General features: G+C 54.2%; 1 protein-coding gene across 9 annotated transcripts in view; it reads right to left on the bottom strand.

Annotated features, from left to right (window-relative positions):
• Positions 1-22,296, bottom strand: part of KIF13B (kinesin family member 13B) — a 193,005-nt gene that overhangs the window by 17,997 nt on the left and 152,712 nt on the right. For 2 of the 9 annotated variants that reach the window (XM_036888819.2, XM_036888821.2), the window contains 2 exons: positions 8,323-9,130; positions 1,483-3,159 (listed from right to left, as the gene is read on the bottom strand). In XM_036888819.2, coding sequence (XP_036744714.2) covers positions 2,720-3,159; positions 8,323-9,130 — 1,248 coding nt within the window. In that variant the 3' untranslated portion in view covers positions 1,483-2,719. Of the gene's footprint in view, positions 1-748; positions 886-1,482; positions 3,160-4,453; positions 5,451-8,322; positions 9,131-22,296 lie in introns of those variants that run through there. The other 7 variants (XM_057505355.1, XM_057505498.1, XM_057505396.1 and 4 more) reach the window with 5 other exon arrangements.

The raw sequence follows: 22,296 nt of genomic DNA, 5'->3' as shown, positions 1-22,296 counted from the left end.
TAAACATGATTAGAAAAGACTTTGCAAAGTGTTAACCTGCCCCCAAACCTACGTTACCAAGTAGAGGTGGCGGGGGTGTGTGTGGGGTGGGGGACACCAAGGACCTTCTCCAACCCTTGATCTTCCACTGGGGTTGAAATCACTTTCTGGGTCTGCCCCTCACACCGGGCCAGCTGAGCCACACTGCCCCCTCCCTCCGTGTCCTGCAGACACCTGCCTGGGGCAACTTCCTCTGCCCTTAAAGCCCGGCCTCCTGCCAGCCAGGCTCCCACCACCCGACTAGGACACGGGGCTGTGCCATCCACTACTCAGGGCCCAGGTGGGGCAGGTACACCAGGGTTTGCTGGGTGACTCAGTTTGTGAAGTGAATGTGACGTGGCCACTGGCGCCCACATGGGGTTTGAGCGACCACACAACCCCCAGCTCGAACAGACAAAGCAGAGCTCATTGAGTTGCGAGAGTGAGTGGCAGCTCAGAAATAAGATTTATCCTAAGAGCTAGATCAATTCCACATGCGGACCCCCACCCCAGAGCGGGGCAGCTCCTGGCTGCCAAATTTCTGTCACTCTGGCAGTGCACATCTCCAAGAACAACTCTTCAGGACTTAGGAATATAAACAAGTCCTGCTAAGAGGCACTCTGACTGATGGCCACGTCCAATCAGCCCTCCGAGTGGCTGCAGCCCTACATTTGCAAGTACATTTTGTATCAGATAAAGGCCGAGTGACTCACCGACACAGGGTGAACAGCTGGACGCAGGGCCGCCAGCAAGTCGGGTGCCGGGCTGTCCTCCTGGGACGAGTAGGATGCTGCAGGCGATCTCAGAGGGGCCTGCTTTTCGTCCGGGTTGGAGGGGCTGGCCTGCCACCCCGTAGCTGCTGTGAACCTGCAGTTGGCACAGCTAGGGGTGATGTCTTGGCAATGCAGCCTCGTGGGCAAGCAGGGCCCACAGAGTGACATGGGTTCTGCAGCCGGGGCAGGGCGGGGGAGGCGGGTGACCAGCTCTGCCGGCATCCACAGCCACAATCCTGTGCAACCCAGGAATGAGGTCTTTGGCTCCCCGGCTGGGAGTCGGCCGTGGGGTAGGTCAAGGTCAGGCCAGATGGTGGTACCATGGCCTGAGGGCCGGGACATCCCTGCTCCCGGGAAGCCGTCGGGCCCCCCAGCCTGTCCCCAGGCCAGCTCTCTTCTTGTTAGCCCAGAGGCCCGTTACCTTGGGTCTAGGGGCCATGAGGGGTTTCTACTGGTTCTCGGCGCCGGGAAGAGGTCCTGAGTAAGGGGGATGCAACAGCCCTGGGACTAGGGAGGCCCCTGGGGTCTTCAGTCCGAATCACAGCGTGCTGGGGAGGGGGGCTAGAAGACGACTCCCAGTCCCAACCTTGAAAAGCCCCCCTCAGTGGCTGGGGGCCAGTCCAGAACGAGCCCAGACACCCCTCACCAGGGTCGGGGAGGGGACGCTACAGGAATGACCGCAGGCGTGGGCGAGAAATCATCCGGCTTTATTTAGAAGCTGCTGGTCGTGATGGAAAGGCATACACGGTACAAAATTACAGACGTTTTAGTTCATTATACAGTACAAATCAAGAAGTCTTTACAAGTCATTACAGCCTTTGGGGTTTTTTTTTAATCCATTATATGTGTACGAAATCAATAATATACTCTCCCAATCAAAGCCACGTTTTCATATGTGAACCACTAAATGCACAGAACTCTGCACCCGGAGAAGACGTTCCGACACTCCCCAGCCCCGTCCGTGTGACCGGCCAGGAGAAGGCCCGACGGGCTTCTCCGCGGGAGGGAGGCGTGTGCGGACAGCGGTCGGTGTCCCGGCGGCAGGGCAGGCGCGCGGGGCCCAGGCAAGGCCGAGGCCGGGGCCGGGGCAGGTGCCGGGTCCCACGGGGCCGGTGAGCCAGGAGGGGCGGCAGGGCCGGGGTCTCGGCAGCGGCGGCCCTTCGGCCGGTCCGGCCACAGCCCGACGCCGCCACTCCTCCGGGCGAGGCCCTTCCCGGGAGGGCGAGAGCCGCCGCCCGTCCCCCGCCGCCCGGGATTTCGGCCCAGAGCCGGGCAGGCAGCAGGGCGGCGGGGTGGGGTCGCGGGGGGGCCTGCGGTGGGGGCGAAAGGCGGCGTCCGGCGTCCGGCACCCGCTCAGGGCCCAGGGCGGCCTCCACACACCGGCCGGGCGCCCCCACCAGTCACCCCGCTGGGCCGCAGCTCCCCTCGGCCTGCCTCCCGGGTACCCGCGGACCTCCGGGGGTGGCTGCCGTCCCCGCAGGGCAGAGGAGCCCAGCAAGTGCTCCCCTAAGTAGCTGGACGTCCAGCCACCCCCCGACTCTGGCCTTCTCTCTGGGGAGCAGGGGCTGCACCTCTGCCCGCGGGGCCGGGCACCTGCGGCTCCTTCCTCGGAGAAAGGGGCCCCGCTGGAACCCCCATCAGCGGACCAAAGTGACTAACGGAAAGCAGATTGAAAGGGGCGCCTCTGGGCTGGGAAGGTCGCGTAGAGAAGCAGGGCACAGAACCGACAGCAGGCAAGTCGGGGCGCACGCCCGGCAGGTGGTCCCCGGGTGCCAGTGGCGACAGCAAGGAAGCCAAGGCCAGCCCTGGGCAGGGCAGGCCCCCGAGGGCCTGGGGCTCCCAGCAGGCCGCCGCCCCCACGGGAAGGCGACGCCCCCTCCGAGGCCACACTGCCAGCTCCGGGCGTCCTGCTGCATGGCCACTGGGCCTCAAGAAACAGAAAGACACCACCTCCCAGGCCAGGGGTGCTGGGCAGCAGGGACGGGACGCTGAGGCACTGCCAGGGAGCGCTGCCCACTCGGAGCCCTGTCTGTGGGCTGCTGGGCAGCAGACCCGGCCCGAGCATGCGTCCCATTCCCACAGCCTGGAGACGCTCCGGGCCACCAGGGCGGGGCCCAGGCTGGTGGGGGGCCGGCCGCGGGGCGCTGAGCAGAGGCCGGCAGGTGGCTGGCTGCTGGGTGCTGCTCAGGCACAAGAGAAAGAGGCACGGCTGGGGGCCAGAAGCTGGGCTTCTGTGACCCGAGAGTCCCTGATCTTCCCTTGGTTTTTGCCTCTTCCCGTGAGAAGGTCCCTTTCAGCTCCAAATACTGTTTGCAGAGACAAAGCTCAAAGACAGGTGCACTCCTGGCCTCCCGGCCCCGACGGCCTTCTGGAAAACAGAAGGAAACGGCGGCGATGCAGCGCCTGGCAGGCTGAGGTCCTGGCGCCAGTCGGTGTGAGCGGTTCGTCCCACCCGGCCGTTTACTTGACCTCAGGCACCGCGGGGCGGGCGCTGGGCAAGAGTGTCACCTGCAAACAGCTGTTAGGAAGCGGGGCTGAGGTGGCGCCAGGCACCCCCACGTGTAATTAACAGCAGCTAATTAATCTCTGGCTCCTTCCCGTGGGGCCCTGACGTGCAGCAGCCAAGCAACCCCACTGGGGCTCTGCTTCCCAGGCTGGGCCCGGGCCCCACACGACCCCACCCGGGGCAGGGAAACTGGCATCACTCCTGAGGGGCTTCAAGTCCCTAGAGAACCCGGGGTTTTGTAGAACAAGCTTTCTGGAGGTCCTCCAGAGTCTAAACACGAGATCTGAAACCATGCAGCCAAGAGTGCAGCGTGCCAATCCCGAGCCAGGGCTTCTGCCCCGGCTTCGGGGTGTCCCCCAGGCCGTGATTCACAGCACAGGCCGCAAGGGACTCAGGTGACAGGCGGGAAAGGCACTGACTGGTGGGCACAAGATCACTGGGCTATGCCCCTGGGAAGCGGCAGAAGCCACGGCTTCCTTCCGGGGTTCTTCCAGCCCTGGCTGCGTGGTGGCTCGGCCTCCTGGCCGGTGCTTCTCCCCAGCCCACACCCACCACCCCATCTGCAAGGTGCCAGCCCCCACAGACCGCCTCCCCACGAGCCCAGCAGGAAAGGGCCCTGGCACTGAAGCTGGGCGACGCTCTGGGATGTGCAATGCTGTCCAGTCGGCGCTGTCTAGGTGGCACTGCCCGGGTCTCTGCAAGGGCTGCAGGGATCAAAAGCAGGCGCAGCAACAGGGTTTGGGGGGTGAAGGAGGGCGGGGAGAGCCGTCCCTCCATGGGCCCACCCACCAAGGTACAGGTCCCAGCTTCAGCAGTCAGGGTGCAGACTGCCAAGTGCAACTGGTTAAGGACCTTCCCAGAAACCAAAATTGCACTAGCTAAAGGTCGTGGGGCCTCTGGCTGGCTGTCGCTGACTGCAGAAGCACAACCGCCTAGTTGCCCACGTTTTCACTGCCATCTTAGAGCAAGGCCACTCGGGTATCTGCATCAAAGATGCACAGGGAGGGGGATCATATTGTGGCCTCTCCGGGGACCCCCACCCGAGGCGGGAGGCTGGTGACTCCTCAAAGGCCACAGAGGCAGGCGCCACATGAGGCAGGGCACTCACACCCGGGCAGAGGATTGTGGCTCGCGAATGATATTGGATTTTGAAAAAATAAATATAAATAAATATATTCCAAGCATTCTGTTAAGGGGGGGAAATGGCAAAGAGAAAGAACTTTCCAGGTATTAAGATGCTAAAACACCCACAGAGAAACCTCCAAGAAACGCTGTGGAAAGTTAGTGGAAAGGCGGAGGTTCAGGCCAGCGCCCCTCTCAGGGGCACAGGGCGTGCCGGAGCCCCAGGGGGCAGCCCGAGGCACTTAGGGGTGCTCATTACTCAGTGTGGGGAATCCGGGGCGCCGGGACGGACGGGCCTGAGGCGCACGTGCGCTTCGGGCTGCTGAACCGCGCCCTAGCCCTGGAGGCGGAGGGGGGAAAGGCACTAGTTACGGTTACTCTTTAACTTAGGAGGTTAACGGGGTCGCCAGACAGAAGAGCAGCAACAGCCCCAGGTGGCGAAAGCCCCGGGCACAGGGCTGGGCCTCCCTCCCCACGCGCCGGGACCCTGCGGAGAAGCGGCCTCGGGCTCTGGGCGGCGGCAGGCAGGCAGCTCCCCGAGTCCCGGGAGGGCTCACCGGCCCCGCATCGTGCAAAAGGCATTCACCGCCCGCCCCCCCAGGGGAAGGGGGCTGCAAGGGACGCGGCCAGTCGGCCCGCAGCTCCGCCCGGCTGTCCCCGGGAGCTCGGGAGGGGCACGGCCGCGCGCTCGGCCGGCGTCGGTCTGGGGAGGCCGGGAACGCGGGGTGCGGCGTGCCCGGCTTAGCTGGCCCAGGACTTCCGGTTCTCGGGGTGCTTGTGGCTGCGCTCGGCCCGCAGCGCCCCGGCGCCCTCCGCCTTGGCCAGGGCCGCCGTCAGCGAGGCCAGGTTGCTGGCGGAGCCGGAGAGGGTGCTGCTCCTGCGGGGCTCGGCGGCGCCCTGCAGCCGGAGCCCCGCGCTGCGCCGCCGGCTGGCGCCCGCCGCCCTGCCCACGCGGCCCGGCCTCACCAGCAGCCCGTAGCCGGGGTTGCACCTGAAGTACTGCTTCCCTCCGATGGAGCCGTCGTTCTTCCCTGCGGGGGGAGGGACAGGGGTGTGAGAGCGCCCCCTGCGGCGGCCCTTCGCGCACGCCCCGCCCCGAGGGCCCCGCAGGCCGGCCGCGCGCCGGCCGCGCTCCGCGTGCTGGTCCCGCGGCACGCGAGCCATCGAAGCACCAGGGCGGCGGCCCGCGGGCTCAGTGTCGGTCAGGACGCTGGAAACGTAACCTGGGAATGGATGTCGTCGGGACAATGATTTTTTTCTCCCTGAATCCGTTAACGGAAACTGGCAAATTACCAAACTACAGCTAGACAGACGTCACACTTGATGTGTCTAGATGGGGTGAAAAGTTTCCTTTGTGAAAGCAAACAGTGCTGTGAAATAAAGGATGGGAACACCCTGCTGGGGGCCTAAGGGGGATTCCCTGAGCAAAGGACCACCCTGCCCCTACATGTCAGCATCCCAGGCGACTGGCAGGAACACGATCGTTGTAGCAAAAAAAAACCCCCATCCTGCCGGACCTCACCTGCTGGCCTCCCTGCCCGCCTCCCAAGGGCCCCCCACCCCCACCCCCACAGACGGACCCACCTCCACCCTTGGGCCGGCTCTCCTCTGCTCTCAGGCGCCAGCTGCGGCCGCCTCCCCCCCTGGTTCACTGGCGTCCCCGTCGGTCCCCAGCAGCCCCCGCATGGGGGGCTTGCCTGCTCCAGCCCCCAGCCTCTGCCTGTCTCCCGCACAGGGGCCCTGACACTGCAGGTCTAGCCCGTGTCCCCAGCCTGGACCAACTCCGAGCTCTGCATCCCCTGTCCACCCTCCTCCTGCTCCAGGCTCTGCCACATGGTCAGGGGACCATCAGGACCCGGTTCTCAGTGCCCAGGCACGTGTCAGCCTGACTCCTGCCCTCCCCTACTGGCCCACAGGCCCTGGCGCCCGACCGGCACACTCCCCTGTCCCAAACACTAGCCATGCACCCCACCCGGGCACAGGGCCACCTGAATGGCCCTCCTGTTCCCAACCGTCATCGCAGGTCTGCTCCCCTCAAGGGAGTCGGCTCTTTAACCCTCCTGTTGCGGCCTCCTGCCAGATGGCACCCCTCCGGCCTCCTCTGCCGGCCTCCCTGCTGCCGCTCAGCCTAGGAAGCTGGGCCCTGCACGGGGCTCGTGCTCTCGGCCTTCTGCTCCACGGCGCTGAGGCCCGTGCGCCCCTCCGTGCTATTTAAGATCCCTTACCCACCACCTGGCCCACTAACTCCACTTCATGTTCTTCATGCCAATTACTCGTGTATTCAGTTTTCCTCATATGTTAACCTGGTATTTCCTCCACTTCTGAAATGAAGGTCCAGTGAAACGAGGGACTCTGGTTCTGCTCACCAAGATCCTCGGAATCCAGGACAGTGACTGTAAAGTAGTAAGTGCTTAATGCTGACTTGCTGGATGAATTCATCTATTTGCAAACCCCCTTTACTTGAGTTCAACTACAGATATAAACTTCTCTCCCAATTCCCCTTTTCAGCAGAAATGGAGTTTAAAAAACACTCTGCCTGTGCTACTTCGAGAGCCACTTCCAATGTATGACATTCTTTGAGAAAATTATTTTAAAGGCAGTGAGTGACTTCTCTCAGTCCGGGCTGGTGACTCCCGTGGGGAGGCTCTGTGGGGTTGGCTTCGGGTTAAAGGAGCCCCCTGCTCCCTGTCTCCCCTCAACAGCTACACCCCCAGGCCACACATAGCTCCCCTGTGACCGTCTCCGAGCTTCCCATCCCCACCAGTGTTCAGGCCACCCCGCCCTGTACACTGTGGGCAGGAAGGGCGGACTGAATCCAGTGCGGCTGTCCCCGCACTACGACACGGTGACCGCCCAGTATCCACTCGAGAGAAATGAAAATGCATGTCCACGAATGTTCCCAGCAGCCCTTCTCACAAGAAGTGGAAAACAACCCAAATGGCCATCAACTGACGAATGGACAAACCAAATGTGAGGCAAGAAGGAATGGGGTGCTGACGGGCTCCAGCTGGATGCACCATGAAAACACGCTACAGGAAATGTAACCCACAACGAATGCCCCTGCTATGGGATTCCGCATAGGTAGAAGTCCAGGTTAGGACACTTCCACAAATTCAGAGTGAAAATCCAGTGACCGGTCCCTGAGGGCTTGGGGAAGGGAATACCTCACTAGTGCGCACGTGGCTTCTTCCTGGGGCGACAAGCCTGCTCTAACACCGGCCATGGTGACCCTGCACGGCTCGGAGTATCCTAAGACCCGCTCAACTGTACACTTCTCATAGGCGGATTTGATGGTGAGTAAATTTTATCACAATAAAGCTGTTTTAAAGGATCTGAAGGAGAAAGTGTTTCTTTGGCTTGTGCCCTCAGTGTTGTGCAAACGCGGATCGCCGACCTAGGTGCTTTCACGCCACCTGTTCTGTAATGAGACTTAAGAGACTGGCTGGCCTGCAGCGGGCCTCAGGTCCCTCCATCCTCAGCTCTCAGCCACGGGCCACGGGGCCCTGGGGCGTCTCAGGAACAGCTGAGACCGCCCGGCATCCACTCAGGTATCAGAGTCGGTGACCTGAGCAAACACAACACATCCACCTACTGCTACAGTCCAAATGCAGATGCTTCTGTGACTTAACAAATAAAAGGGTATTTAAACTTATTACCCAATTTATGGCAGCTTTCAATTACTGGCTTAGGTTTCTGAGAAACTTATGGAAGTTAAAAAAAGAGAGAATCTGACTCTTAAAACACTTAGGAAACTTATCTAGTGAAAATTCCCAATTTTGAAGTGGCGACCCACAGGCTCCGAGAGGTGGACCGAAGGGCCCCAGCGCACACAGCAAGTTCCTGGCAGGGCCAGTTAGCCTGTCAGGGCGCCTCCAGGGCCGGGCACCCGCAGGCGGCACTCACCTGAGGGTAGGTCTAGCTCCACGCCAATCCACGTGCCCTCCTGGAAGTCGGTGGGCCCGATGTACCTCACCACGCCCGTTTTGTTGGTGCCCACGGTCACATACTCGCCCTCTTTGAGCCACTCGGGGACTTCGGCGGCCTCTTCAGAGTCCGAGGAAGCCTCCGGCTTGCCCAGGGCCTGTGCCCCGGAGGCGGGTGGGTCCTCCCGAGCCGAGGGGCAGCCGGGGTCTGCCGCCAGCATGCGCGTGAACGACTGCAGCTCCGAGGTCCGCACCTTCTGGATCCGGAACGGGGAGGCGGGGGCCGCGGGCGCGGGCAGCGGCTCGGGGGGCGCCCGCGCTCTGCAGCCGTCGGGTACTGGGCCCTCGGGGAGCACAAGCGCGGCCTCGGCTCCGCGCGGCGGGCTGGGGGGCTCCTGCCCGGGCGCGGGGGCGGCAGGATGCGCAGGGGGGGCCCCCGCGCGCGGCTGCTCCGCGGACACGGCCGCGCCGTCGGCGCTCTGCGGGGCCGCACGCTCCCTGCGGGCGCCGGGCGCGGGGCGCGGGGACGGCAGCTCGGGGTCCGGGGAGGCCTGGCGTGGGGCGGGCGGCGGCGAGCCGGGGCTCTGCCCGTCCGGGCTGGGGCCGAGGGCGTCGGACAGCGTGGCGCTGGAGACGCTGTGGGAGAAGTAGCCGCTGGACGCCTCGCTCAGCGGGCTGGGTGGCCCGTCCTGCGCTTCCGCGGCCGGCCGGTCGGGCGTCCTCACCGCAGGGGCCACCTGCACGGCCACGACGGGGGCCGCGCCGAGCCCCGCGCGCTCGCGGTGCGCCTGGGTGGGGAGGGTGAAGCACACTGGTCAGAAACCGAATGCGACATTCAAGTCCCAAAGAACTGACGCAGAGTCTGTTGCTAGTTGGCACCTCAGGGCTTGGACACTGGTGTGCACGGGGCAGACCCGGGCTGGGGTCAGGACCACCGCCTGCGTCCTGGAGACGGGCCCCGGGGCCCTGCCCCTTCCAGCCCCACCCTTCCCATTAGCTGGAGAGCTAGGAGCTGCCTGTGATGGTCTGACCTTCCTCCTGTTTCTGGCACAGAGCTCCTCAAACCCTTGGAATTTCCTAGGTGATCAGAGCCACAAAGGTGTCTTGATATTAGTAACAAGCCCCTTCCAGCACACCTGAGTTCATGTTGCCGTGGTGACTTCTGGGAGCACCTGTGAGGGCTAAAAATTAACTTGCCATTTCTGCTTCTCTATTAGTGCTTGCCTCAGTAGAAGTGGCAGCCAGCCATATCCTGTTACTGCAAAACTGTTTTACTGGAAGAATTGTTATTTCAAACTGGTGCAAAGTAGCCGAGCCAGGAAGAAGCAACTGACCTGGAAACTAGTCTCAGGCAACCAAGCAAAACTAGGGCAGTTAGCCAACAGGAAGTTCAGAGAATATAAAAATGTTGACCAAACTCTTGAGACTGCTGTTAGCCCATCTAAGGCTGGCAGCCCCTGTGCAGTAGGTGGTCTTATTGCTAATAAATAACTTCTTTTTCTCCTGTATTCTGGTTGTGGTCTGGTGTGCCTGCACTCTCCCGGTACAAGCAGTTGGTCCTGTGAAATTCAGGACTAACAGCACCCAGGGTGGGGGAGGGCAACCATGTGCTTAGAGGCTTGGGGCTTTCAGGCACACCCCTGGACTCTAAGGAGGTAGAATCGATCACCATGGCCAGTGATTTCATCAGTCATGCCTATGTAATGGGGCCTCCATGAAAACCCAAAGGGAACGCCAGGAGCTGCTGGGCTGGAGAACACGTGCAGGTACGGGCAAGTGTGGCACACAGTGTGCGGAAGCTCCCCACCGACCCGGTCCCTTGCCCTACACATCTCACCCATTTGACTGTTCTTGAGATATCCTTTTATAATAAACTGATAGTCCAGTATGTGCAATTTTCCCTGAGTTCTGTTCTGTGCGTAGCAAATTAATCGAACCCAAGGAGTTTGTGGGGCTGCCAATCTACCTGTCAGTCAGAAGCCCAGGTGACAAGCTGGCTGCGAGGCTGGCATCTGGAGTGGGGGCAGTCGTTAGGGACCAAGCCCCTACCCTGTGGGATCTGAGCTCGTCTCCAGCAGTGTCAGAATCAAGATCAAGTGCAGCACACCCGGCTGGTGTTGGAGGACTGCCTGGGGGTGTGGAAAACCACACGTACAGGACTGCCACTAGGGTCAGTGCAGCGACAAGGCAGGCAGAGGCCCTTGCCACAGAGCGAGGCGCACAGTAGGTGCACAGTGCGATCTTGATCCCCTCACTACCTGCCAGCTTCCCCGGCCTCCCTGTCCTCAGGCTAAGAACTTCGCTCCTGTAGAAACAGAGCCCCGGCCCAGCACCAACTTCACAGGCAGACTGAGAGAATCACTCGAGGCCAAGAGGGCGCTTCTCTCCTGCAAAGTGAAATGGGGATCTCCCTGGGGGAGCTGAAAGTACCCCAGCACAGCCCCCCAGCTCAACAGGAGAACAACCCTCGGCCTGCTGCCTGAGGGGGGCTCCTGGCTGGCAGAGAAGGGGACAGAGGCTGTCAGCAGGCCGTGCCCTTTCTCTGAGAGGCCATCTTTCAGGCTGCTGCTGAGGGCTGGGCCCAGGTCCCAGGCCGGGGGGCCCTCTGACCCTGGGAGACACAAGCCAAGCAGCAGCCAGCCCCCCAGGGGAGTGGCTGGGTGAGAACAGTGCCCTGACGGCCAGCCTCTCCTCTCACGTCGCTCCAGCTGAGCCACTCCAGCGGCGACACACAGAGCCCCGTCTCATGGACAATGACAACAGCCACGGCTCATCCAGCTTCCACTGTTTGTGAGGTGCTTGAAGTTGTTCTTTTGTTGATGACTTAAGCCATTCGAAGAAGGCGGCAGATTATCTATCCCTGATCACAATGACGGGAAAGAGAGAAGGCGAGGCTGGGGAATGGGGTTGGTGCGAGCAGAGGGGGCTGCTCGGAGGAAGAAATATGTTCTCCGATATTTACGGAAAGATTATTTATATTACAGGAATGGCCATTTTCCATTTGAAATGCAGGATTTATTTGAACTGGGAAACAGCTGAGATCTATAAGTCTCTTACAGTTACTTGGCTTAACTCTGCAGTTTGATAAATCATGCATTTTCACGTGAAATGTCATTTATATTCCTGTCTCCAGAGGCCCTCCTTTCCCCACAAGGAATACTTACAGGGTACGAAATGAACCGCACCTCTTGAGATTAACAGCCCATTTTGGTGATGGATCTCTAGGCTGCAAAATTTACTAAAGCCAATAGATCACTGACTGTCACAAGCATAAATACTCTAAAAGATTAGGCAATCCTTCAATCATTTTTCTTTCACAACTTGTACATGTTTTATTTATTATTTTCTATTTTATTTTCAATATTACTGACCATGCAGGGAAGAATACACAAACAAAAGTACAAGAGTCTAGTGTCTGCACAATTGCTGTGGTTCTCAAACACTGCGCATCCCCTAGTCCTCTGCTTGGCAAGATCCCTGGCACTGCCTGATGCAGAGCTGTCTGCTGAGGGCCAGGGAGGCCTGTCCCGAGGAGGGGACAGCCCAGAGACAGTGCCTTCCATCTCCCTGGTATCATCCTGTTTGCTTCCAATGAATCCTCTGACACAGGCCAGCAAGTATTATCTTCCTTTCACAACATGGCCCAGAGAGGGTAAAGGATTTATCCAAAGCCTCCACTAAGTGAAAACCAGGGATCAGAGGTCAGATACACAGAGACGACAGAGACCAGAGGTGGCAGAGGCGAGCAGCACTGATTGCGGCGCTCTCCCCCGCTGAGCCGGGGCCCGGCCTCCGCCTCCTTCCATCACAGCACCGCAGGCAGCCGCTCCCACCCCACTGGAGTTGACATGGGAGTGGAAACCTATTTGCCTTCTTTGGGTTACCGCTGACATTTCTAGAGACTGCCGGGGAAGCCTGGACTTGAGGACACCGCCTCAGTGAGCAGCAGAGCTGCCCGGAGCCGCAGAGGCCCGCAGGCCAGGTGTCCTCCCCAGTAAGGGGCTGGGTCGCGGGCGCAGGGCCTTGGGGCCCGACCTGCCTCAGCAAGATAACGAACACTGCTCCCAGAGGAGGGAGCCACAGGCTGTCTTCACGTCACTTTGTGGATGCCAAGGGTGTCCTGGATTGAACGGGGCCTTTTAGAAAGTGGCATTCGTGGAGGTCTTCCAATCATTTGAAAGAAAAATGAGTTTCTTTCAAATTATTTAGCCTTTTTTGGCTGTTGTTTTAATAAATAAAATCTTCCTATGAAGATAACAGCATTTCCTAAGAGAATGAATACACAGTGGGAGAAAATAGATTTGCTATTCATAAGATCAGAAGTGCTGTTCATCTGTGGGAGATCATAAGAGACTATTTTCTCCCCAGCTTAGCATTAGTCTTTTCACGCTGATATCATGAATCAGAATGAAATGTAAAACTGAGAATTAAGCGAACACTTAGAATAAGGAGATTGTTCTGTTTATAGAAATCGCCTTTGCCTAGCAGTGGGCTATTAAAGCAGCAGACTACATTAGCAGTCAAGCACCTAAAAGTTTAGCAATCATATGATTAACAAGTTGAAAATAGAAAAGGGTAACATGGAAAATACAGAGGGAGAAGACAGTGACCTATATTATGGTTAATTATCAAAACGGGAACACTAAAATTAAAACAAGACAGGTGTGGATGGGGCAGTTACAGCCCCGGGATGCCCACTGCATGCAGGCAGACGCCTGGCCAGGCCAACTCCCCTCCCCGGGTCCCCCATGTCCGGGAGGCAGGCAGAACAGGGACCGGGGCGCGGGCTGAGGAGACAGGTGGCCGGCAGGTAGGAGGGCACGAGAGGTGCAGAACTGAGGTGACCAGAGGGCATCTGAACCGAACAGACTGGAGGCTTCCAGGGGGACCCACCTGCAGCGAACCTCTCCGGCTTTCAGGAATTACAGCACGTCCCTGCCCAGTAGGTGCACCCAGGGCCAGGGGTATCCCCGCGCAGGGACGCATCAGGCACCAGGGGCCCTGCAGGCTCAGCCTCGCCAGCCGCACAGGACACACGGCACGGTGACCAAGGCCTGTGTCTGCACACAGAGTTACAGGATTTTGCAGACAGAAGTGACAGGAGCCGGGATGATGAAAAAGGCTTCCGCAGGACAGGGGTGCAAACCGGGTCGTGACAACGAGGGAAACTCGCGGGGCAGAAGAAGTCACGCAACTGCGGCGTGAGGAAGCCACATGGCTGGAGCACAGTTCTGGGGCAGAGGTCGGGGCAGGCGCGATATGGAGAGAGGCTCTGGCATCTGAGACTGACCTGATCAGGTGACGACGAGGGTCACCGCAGACACTGGAGCAAAGGAGGCAGAAGACGGAGAAGACTGATCTGGCGGGTGAAGGCGACCGGTGGCATTTTAGAGCCCACGGTAGCCAAGCCCCACTGCGACTCAGGCAGCAGGGCAGGTATGAGGTAGTAAGACCCCCAATTACTGGGTACGAGCAACATCACAGGACAGGCCTGCCCTCCTTAAGGATGCACGGTTCAAGGAGCATTAAAACAAAAAGAGTGAAAAAATAATAAGCCCAGGATAAGGAAAAGGGACGTCGGAAGAAGGAGCTGGTAACCGTGAAGAAGGACTCCCAAGTCTGCTTAGCGGCCGCTGAGTCTACCAAGACGGGGGGGACACAGGCAGATGTGAGTCCCTCCAAGAAGCCAAGGACCCACCACGTCCGCCTTTACCTCCCCACCCAACTCGGCCCCTTCCAGATCTCCCCACTCCACTGCAGGAGCCTGGGGCTAGCACAGGGTGCTTGGCTCTAAGAGGAGCCATCCTGGCAGGATGCACACGCCTTGTCCTGTCCGGCCAGAGCAATCAGAACCGGGGGTCGGAGTGTGTTTGCACAGCCTCTTTTGGTGGGTCCAGGACAGGCAGCTGGTTACTGATCTCTCAATCTAATATAAAGGGCTTAGAGACACAGACGCTGTACCTTCCCATTGCCCTTCCTCTGGCCCGAGCACTCCAGGCCCCCCCAGTTCCTGCAGCTTCTAGGTCGTCCAGACTGTGGACACAGTCTGTGGACACTGAGGCGAACAGCCAAAGTCCTGCTTCTTCCGTGCAGCCCATACTCTTGGTGGGAGTGCCGGCCTGGAAAGAGGGCCCCGTAGGGGAGTTACCTGAGTTCACAGCCCCAAAGCACTGCTAGAGGGGATGAACTCTGCAGAAGGTGAGGGAACAGCACTGGGACTCGAGGAATGGCACAGAGGAGAGGTGAGTAAGGGGGAAATGGCAGGCATAGGCGCACTGGAGGGACGGAGCTGGGGATGAGCCCCAGGGATATAGCCTCTGCCTGCCGATACCGGGGCACTATGGGGGGTACTGGGAAGAACGAGAGTCAGAGTGGCTCTAGAAGAGGCCGACAGCAGGGGAGGACGCCTGGGCCAGCAGGGTCACTGCACATCCCACGGAGAGCGCCGGAGCTACACCCCTGCCAGCCCCACCCTCCATTCCCGGGGGGGTCTCCCCTGAAGCCCCGGACGCGTGCTCCCGCCCTGCCTCACAGGGATCCTCTGTCCCGCCGTCACGTGGGAGTCCCGCCGTCACGTGGGAGTCCCGCCGTCACGTGGGAGTCCCACCAAGGACAGAACTCCAACAGCCCTGAGGAAACCTTCTTTAAAATGTTACGACTCATGACCTGCTAACAGAGCAGGGAAACAGAATTCACACTTTTCTTTATGACTCAGAGTAATTAGAAAAACCCAGTAAATGCTTTAAAAAATATTTGTTGAAATGAATTACAGGAGCAGCTTGACTGCGGCTCTGCGCTGGGATCCGGCGGACCCGCGGGGCCCTGGGCCCTGGCTTCCCAGCTCCAGGCTGAGCTGAAGACCCAAGTGTACCCCTCCCAGGTTTCCTGTCACCTCAGTCACTCTCAGGGACCACTTCTTGACCAGGCAACATATCCGCTTCACAGAGATGCCCACCCCAACCCCTGCCATTCAGATGAAGTAAAAGCTAGGTAACCGGATGACTAAACACATATGAAGCGGCTAAAAAACATGCCAAAAGACTCGATCAGGCCTGAGGGCGTCCTGAGCGTGGTGCCAAGTGCCTGGACCACACCTGCTTCCTGGCTCACACAGGTAACTCCCCTCCATGGGTTGCCAGGTGGACAGTGGGAGCGGCCTGATACCACCTCTGGACAAGGGAGGATCACAGGCGGAACCTCACCAGCAGAGGACGTGTGAAGGGACATATACTGAAGAGAGCGGGGCTGGACATACAAGACTGGCCAGGGAGTGACCTCTACTGAGGCTGGGAGACATGTGCACAGAGGCGGGCACTCTAGTGTCTCTACTTCGGTATACTTCAAATTTTTCTATAGCACTGCCCTACAAGGAGAGGATAACTGGGACTCTGATCCAATATACAAATTCAGTCAACAAAGACTGGCATCTCACAGCACTGGGCACTGCAGCAAGTGGTGCGAGGAACACCGAGGTCAGACAGACACAGGCTTTGTGCTCGGCCGATTGAAGATCCAGTTTGGGGTAGGACAGGGGTGCAATCAACTAAAACATCAAGGAAAATGTAGCTGGTAGAATGGAGGTTCCAGAAGGGAGGATTCGGAGGAGGGCGGGGTCATGACGGAGCAGGCCTGGAATACCCTCACAGCGGTGAGGTTACTTTGAGACTGAGGGGCTTTCCCAGGCGGAGGGACACTTTAAACACGAAGAGTGGCACAACCAGGAAGGACGGCAAGAGCTGCTCCCGGGCCGAGGCGTCCCCCCTTCTCACATCAAGGCCCCCAGAAAAGCTCCTAAGCCTTCCCGGAGGTCTTGGGGAAGAGAGATGATCTAGACCTCCCAGTGCTGGGCGGAGGGAAGGACGGTTAGGACAGTGTGCAGGAGGCCCTGGGAGCGCCTGGCGGGTTTTCACAGGCAGTGGAGGACGGGCAGAGGCTGCCGATGAAGCGGCGATTAGAACGATGCTTCCAGAACACGAATCCTTAAATCAGGGAGACACTACGCTTGGCAAAACCAATTAAGACATTGCTTCAGTGGTTCAGGGGAGAGCTAACAAGAGCGTGAACTTGGATGGCAAGAGGAAAAGCAAATACCAATGAAAATTCAGAGGTTCATGAAGAAGATACTGACCACTTGCAAACAACTGGCTGGGGAAACAGTGAGAGACGATGCCAGGAAGTCTGGGTGGCGGGGAAGAGGGTAACAGTGGCCTCAGACACAGCATCTGTGGGTGTGTGCACACCACCTGGGGTGGGGGGGACCTGGCTTTCTATATTTGGGAATAGCCTGTGATGATTTCAACAACCTTATTAAGAGCACCAAAAATACCTACAAGATATACCAAAATCTTAAGTGTGCCACTTGTCCTTCACACATAGCAGCTCAAATTTCCAAATGTGAATTGTCTGCATTTTAATGCTCTTTTCCATATCCCCTGTGCAGACAGTTACCTCCTATTTCAGGAGCTCCAAACATTTCAGATCATAAGTTCATTAATCCTTACGACACATCTGGTAACTATTAATAAAAATGAGTGCAAGGTATTTTGCAGCTATAAAAATTAAGGAGAAGTCCCACGAGGCAAGCGAATATAGTATAATTATCTACATTTCACACATACTACAGAGCAAGGCTCAGAGACACTGCCTGATGGTTGAGTGCGCTCAGGTTGCCCAGTGAGCTCATGACAGAGATGGAAAAGGGCTGAGTTCTCAAGCACCCACTGAACCTGCAATCGCGCTGCTCATCGAGCAAGGCTGAAACCTAACTGGTGAGCAGGTTACACCAGAGAACTGCTCAGGAGTAGCTCAGGAAAAGATGCCGGTCACTTCGCATCTCCTATCTTGTCATTGTTTAACTCTGGCTTTCAGTCGTCACATGAATGAAAATAGGACAGATCAGCTCAGAATTTCATACCCAGACATGAAAGCCATTCGGGAGAACCCCTTACCTAGGAGAATAAAGTTTTAACTTGTTGGCATGACATAAAAGACCCTCCCCTCTCCGTGAGGTTACACCCTGCTGTCCTCGCTTGTTAAGCCTCTGGACCCAGGACACAGCTTTGCCAGCGCCCTCTGTGTTGTTTCTGCACCTTAGGGAACCATCTTCCACCTCGTGAATTCCTACTCACTTTTCAGTCTCAGCTCAGGCATGATCGACTCTTCCAGAAACCGCAGGTAGAAACACAACCTGCCTTCAAGGCACCACCTCTGGACACACACAGACCACACAGCACTACTCCACCATCCCATTAACCTGTGTGTGTGTCTCTTAAGGGAGTGTGTGTACCACTGCAAGCTCTCTGAAGGATAAAACATAATACTGTGTTTGGTGAATGAAAAAACAAATAAGTGAATGAATGAATTACTTAAGTGACACTAAGAAGGCCGAACTGTACAGTTCTGTAGAATTTGGAAAACAACCAATAGCCTGAAATTTGGGCTTAAGGGTAAGTAGAGGGGAGAAGAGATATCAGTTAAGCAAAAAATAATCACTTTGTTCAAAAACACTGCGTTCTCTGATTAATTTTTTCCTTGTTTGAAAATGAACCTTTCTTTATAAGCACCCGTTACCCTGAATTTGATAAATTCTTAGTTTCCATTTTTAGAATTTAGAACTCGTTTCCTAATGGAGCCTAAGTTAGTAAGTCCAAGTCCTTTTTTTAACGCTAAGCATTTAAATCCAAACATAGGAATATACAACAAAAGATGTAAGATTTGCTTTTGCTACAAATAACCGGCAGACAACTTGATTTCCATGCTGCCAAAGAGAGAAAAACAAGCAACAAAACCAAGCCGAGGCAGCACGCACGAACAGATACCCCCTAACCGTGTAATGTGCTCTGAGAAGAGGAATAAACGGAGGTCGAGGCAGATACATACAATTACTTGAACATCAAGGCTCGGCGATAACGTAATGAATATAAACACACTTCTTAAAGGTTATGTTAATCAGACGCAGGGTAGTTAGGCTGGGAGAATGGGAACTGGGGCGTCACAGGAGGAAAGCTGGTTGTCGGCGCCGGCACCGGTCCAGAGACAGGCGCTTCGGCTCCCACCACCCGAGGCCTTCACCCTGGGTGCACGCGGCCCCCAGGCTCGCGGAGCAGTCAACGATTCACACTCTAACTTTCCAGGGTGGTCCGGAGGAGTGTGCTAGCCATAAGGACACCAGCATTTTTGTCTATCTGGCAGTTATATGTCTTATTTTAAACGAGTGACTCAGCATTCTAATCAACCCATCAGCCCTCTGGAAACCTGATCAACTCTGGGGTCGCACATCTAGAAGGTGGTAATCCAGCCCACGTGAATCCTCTGACGGCAGCTGGTACTCAGCCGAGACACTGTTACTCTACCTGCCACACACCTCTTTCAATCAGTCACGTTAAGGTATCGATGTGTGGGAAGGTGACTTCATTTTTCTGACCAATATTAAAATCCCTCAGGATGTTTTTACATACACTTGAACAAATTCTCCCGGTTTTATTCTCCTCAAATCCACCCTCCAAATTATAGTCTGAGGAGCTCTCTGAAATACAAATATGGTTACTCTCCTGCTTTAAAGCTGTCAGTGACTCCCCACTGCCCATTGATACATATATATATATTTTTAGAAAGTAATGGGAAAGAAAAGAATATGGATAGGTCATACTTAGTGTACTTTCATGGCTTGACTAGTCTTTCCTGCAAATACTCTACAGGTTCATTCTTTCTACAAATACAATTACTTACTATTTTTAATCAAATCCAGTGATACCTCTTAAGATCACAATTGTGCATTCAATCTTGCTTCTTGAATATCAACCTCAGCTCTGTCAGTATCTGTAAACTCAGACGAGGTTCTTCACCCTCCTCAGCCCCACTTTCCGCACCACCTGACTTAAGATCTACTATCGCTCGCCAGCTCTGCGCTGTCCACTGCCCGCGGCTACTGAGCACTTGAAATTCAGCTAGTGTGACTGAGGAAGTGGACTTTTTCATTATGTAATTTCAATTAATATGTAAATTTAAAAATTAAAGTGCCTTTAAGTATGTTTGGAACAGCTTGGGCATATGGATCTATTTTTTCAACTTTATGAACTCTAAATGCAGATCAAGTATTTCCGATGAAAATTTAGTATCTGAATTGAGATGTGCTAGAAATGTAAAATACACACCTGATTTCAAGGATCATACACAAGAAAAGGTGGAAATATCTCAGTAAGTTTTTTATCTTAATTACAGGTTGAAATGACAATATTATGAATGTACTTGGTTAAGTAAATTACATTAAAATTAATTTGACCTGTTTCTTTTTACTTTTTAAAATGTGGCTACCAGAAAATTTGAAATGACACATGTAGCCCGTGTTATGCTTCTCTTGGACAAAACTGGTCTAACTCAGCACTGCTGTTCAGCTGATGCATATAAAATCCCTGGCATACAGTAAGCGCTCAGCATATTTACAAAGTATCATGGCCATCCTAATCGTTGGAATTTGCATTTTGTCTTCCAAGATGTTCTAGGTTGGCTTACTATAAACATGTTTTTAGCAATCCAGAATTACATATGATCTAAATAAAATTGAAGGTTTCTACTTGGGTTTATCAATCCCAAAGCCATTCAGGATATGCTAATTTGTTTTCTTTCAAACAAAGAACCTTAGGTTTTATTAATTTACTCATTCACTACTGTGCACCAGGTGCCTACTATATTCTAAAGATTGTGCCAGGAGCTGGGGATACAGTGTGAGCAAAACCCAAAATGTCCGACAGTCCTCAGAAACAGGCATTCAAGGGTTAATACCTGATACTCCTACTTAATTATAATTATATCACACAACTAAAAGGCCCATTTCTTCTACCAGTAAGTGAACTATTGGTGGATAAAAGTGAATTAAGACCAAATAGACTTTTTATTTCACTATATTACATATGTGCGAGCTCAACTTATTCAAGGTACTACATATAGAAAAATTTAAATACTAGTGTTCCTGGAATTGTCAGAAAGATAGTTTTTGAATTTTTAGAGTTTAGCTAGTTAACTTTTTAAACTTCTACATGGTAATTGTTAACACTTATTTACATTTTTATATGAGAAAAACAATTTATATTTTTTAAAAAGAGGATGTAATATTCCCATCATCCAAAATTGAGGTTATTTCTCAAGTGTCCATTAAGGATGAAGGATGTTTACTTAAAACACAGAATATTTGTTAATCTAAAAACTTAAAAATAGGATCTAAATCTAGCCTGTTACCAGCTTGGTATACCTTGTAACCTAAGAATGGTTTTTATATTTTTTAATTGTTGAAGTGAAATAATACTTTGTGAAATGTAAAAATTAAATGAAATTCAACTTTCAGGGTTATAAAGTTTTATTAGAACACACCCAGATTCATTTGTAGTATTGCCTATGGCTAGTTTTGACAGAGACTGAATGGCTTGCAAAGCCTAAAATAATACTATCTGACCCTTTACCAAAAAAGTTTGCAATCCCTGCTGGTCTAAAGAATCATACAAAAGTACACAATGCCAGTTTCTAAAAAATGCCTGCAGATACACGTCTCCTCAGTTGCCTTCCACATTGCCTCGGAAACCATCTTCTTTTCATTCTTTTTTGTATCAGCTACTGAACCTGATTCTGAAGACAGCTTGGTCAACTTAGTAGGTCTATGTACCTTGTACAGCATCCATGCATTTCACAGTCAAAGGTAGACAGCAAAATGTTTTGATTTTGGAAAATTAAAATGGAGATAACAGTCTTCTAACAGTAGTAAGAGTGCCAGAGAATTCACCCCTAAGCAACTAAACAGAAGTCACTTGCCTTGAATACTCTTTTTTAAAATCTGTACACCAGAAGGCCTCTGCAAATGTCCCTTTGTTATCCCAAGAACAAGTGAAATGAATGCAGCGTGCCATATCCAAATATATATATGATGTGTGGTATTAAATCACAACAAAAAATGCTCTGTACATTAATTTTTAAGGAACCTGAACAATTAAGGAAAATGGAAGGCTAGAAAACAGAACATGAATCCTTATGCTTATTTTAGTCAGTTAAGAGGATCCACCCTTAAGACACAAGGACAAGAGTTTTACATGGTTCACTGTGTATCTAGGCAGCCCGCGTCTGAGAAGCCTAAGGCAGCGTCCTGAGCACAAGGGAAGAACTAGTGTCTGGTCTGTTTTTCCCTCTTTCATAAATGGAAGGATTGCTGACTTGAAAGATGGAATAACTAACTATTCAAGCCATCTTTTCAGCTAGCACCAGAGACCTGCAGGGTGCTGCTCTGTCTCCTCAAGGCTCTGTCCACCCACTGCACTGGAAGCTGTGTTGAAATTGGAGAAAAATATCCTTGTGCTTGACAAGGAGTCCTAAGCAAAGTGCAGGTCACTGAAAGGGAGCAGACAGAAAACAAAGACAGGCTGGAAATGTGACTGTGCTTTGAGGGTGGAAATTAAATCTGGGCATTAACTCCTTAATTTCCCCCTGGTTGAGTCAAAGACGCCATTTGGAGTCCTGAAGTTTGAAGTACATAAATAGCTTCATCTGAACAGAAACTTCCAGATAAATGAAAAAAGCTATTATGCCAAATTAATTCAATCTAACTAATTAGAGAGCAGGAAGTTCTTTCAATTATTTTATGTGTCGTCTGAGAAACACACTTGACTATGAGTACAGATTTCATTAATTGCAGTTCATTATTTTCCAGATTAGTTACTGAACTGGCATCAGAAGGTCAAAGACAGCAATTTTGTCAGCTGCCACCTCTTTCAGAGAAGTATCTTTGCATTTCTGGAACTCAGACAGAAATTGATTACAAATAAAAGCAGATCTCCATAAAAATGAGAAACATAAGTTTTTATGAAAATATACAAGTCTTCATTTTTAAACCCTCAGAATAAACTGTTAATTTCTATCTTGCAAGAAAAGATCCACGAGTCTTTTCAAAATAGAAATATAATGCCAAAAAAAA

The sequence above is a fragment of the Manis pentadactyla genome, chromosome 1, assembly GCF_030020395.1.
Source record: "Manis pentadactyla isolate mManPen7 chromosome 1, mManPen7.hap1, whole genome shotgun sequence".
Lineage (NCBI taxonomy): Eukaryota > Metazoa > Chordata > Mammalia > Pholidota > Manidae > Manis > Manis pentadactyla.
This window is presented reverse-complemented; position numbering and strand designations above follow the sequence as displayed.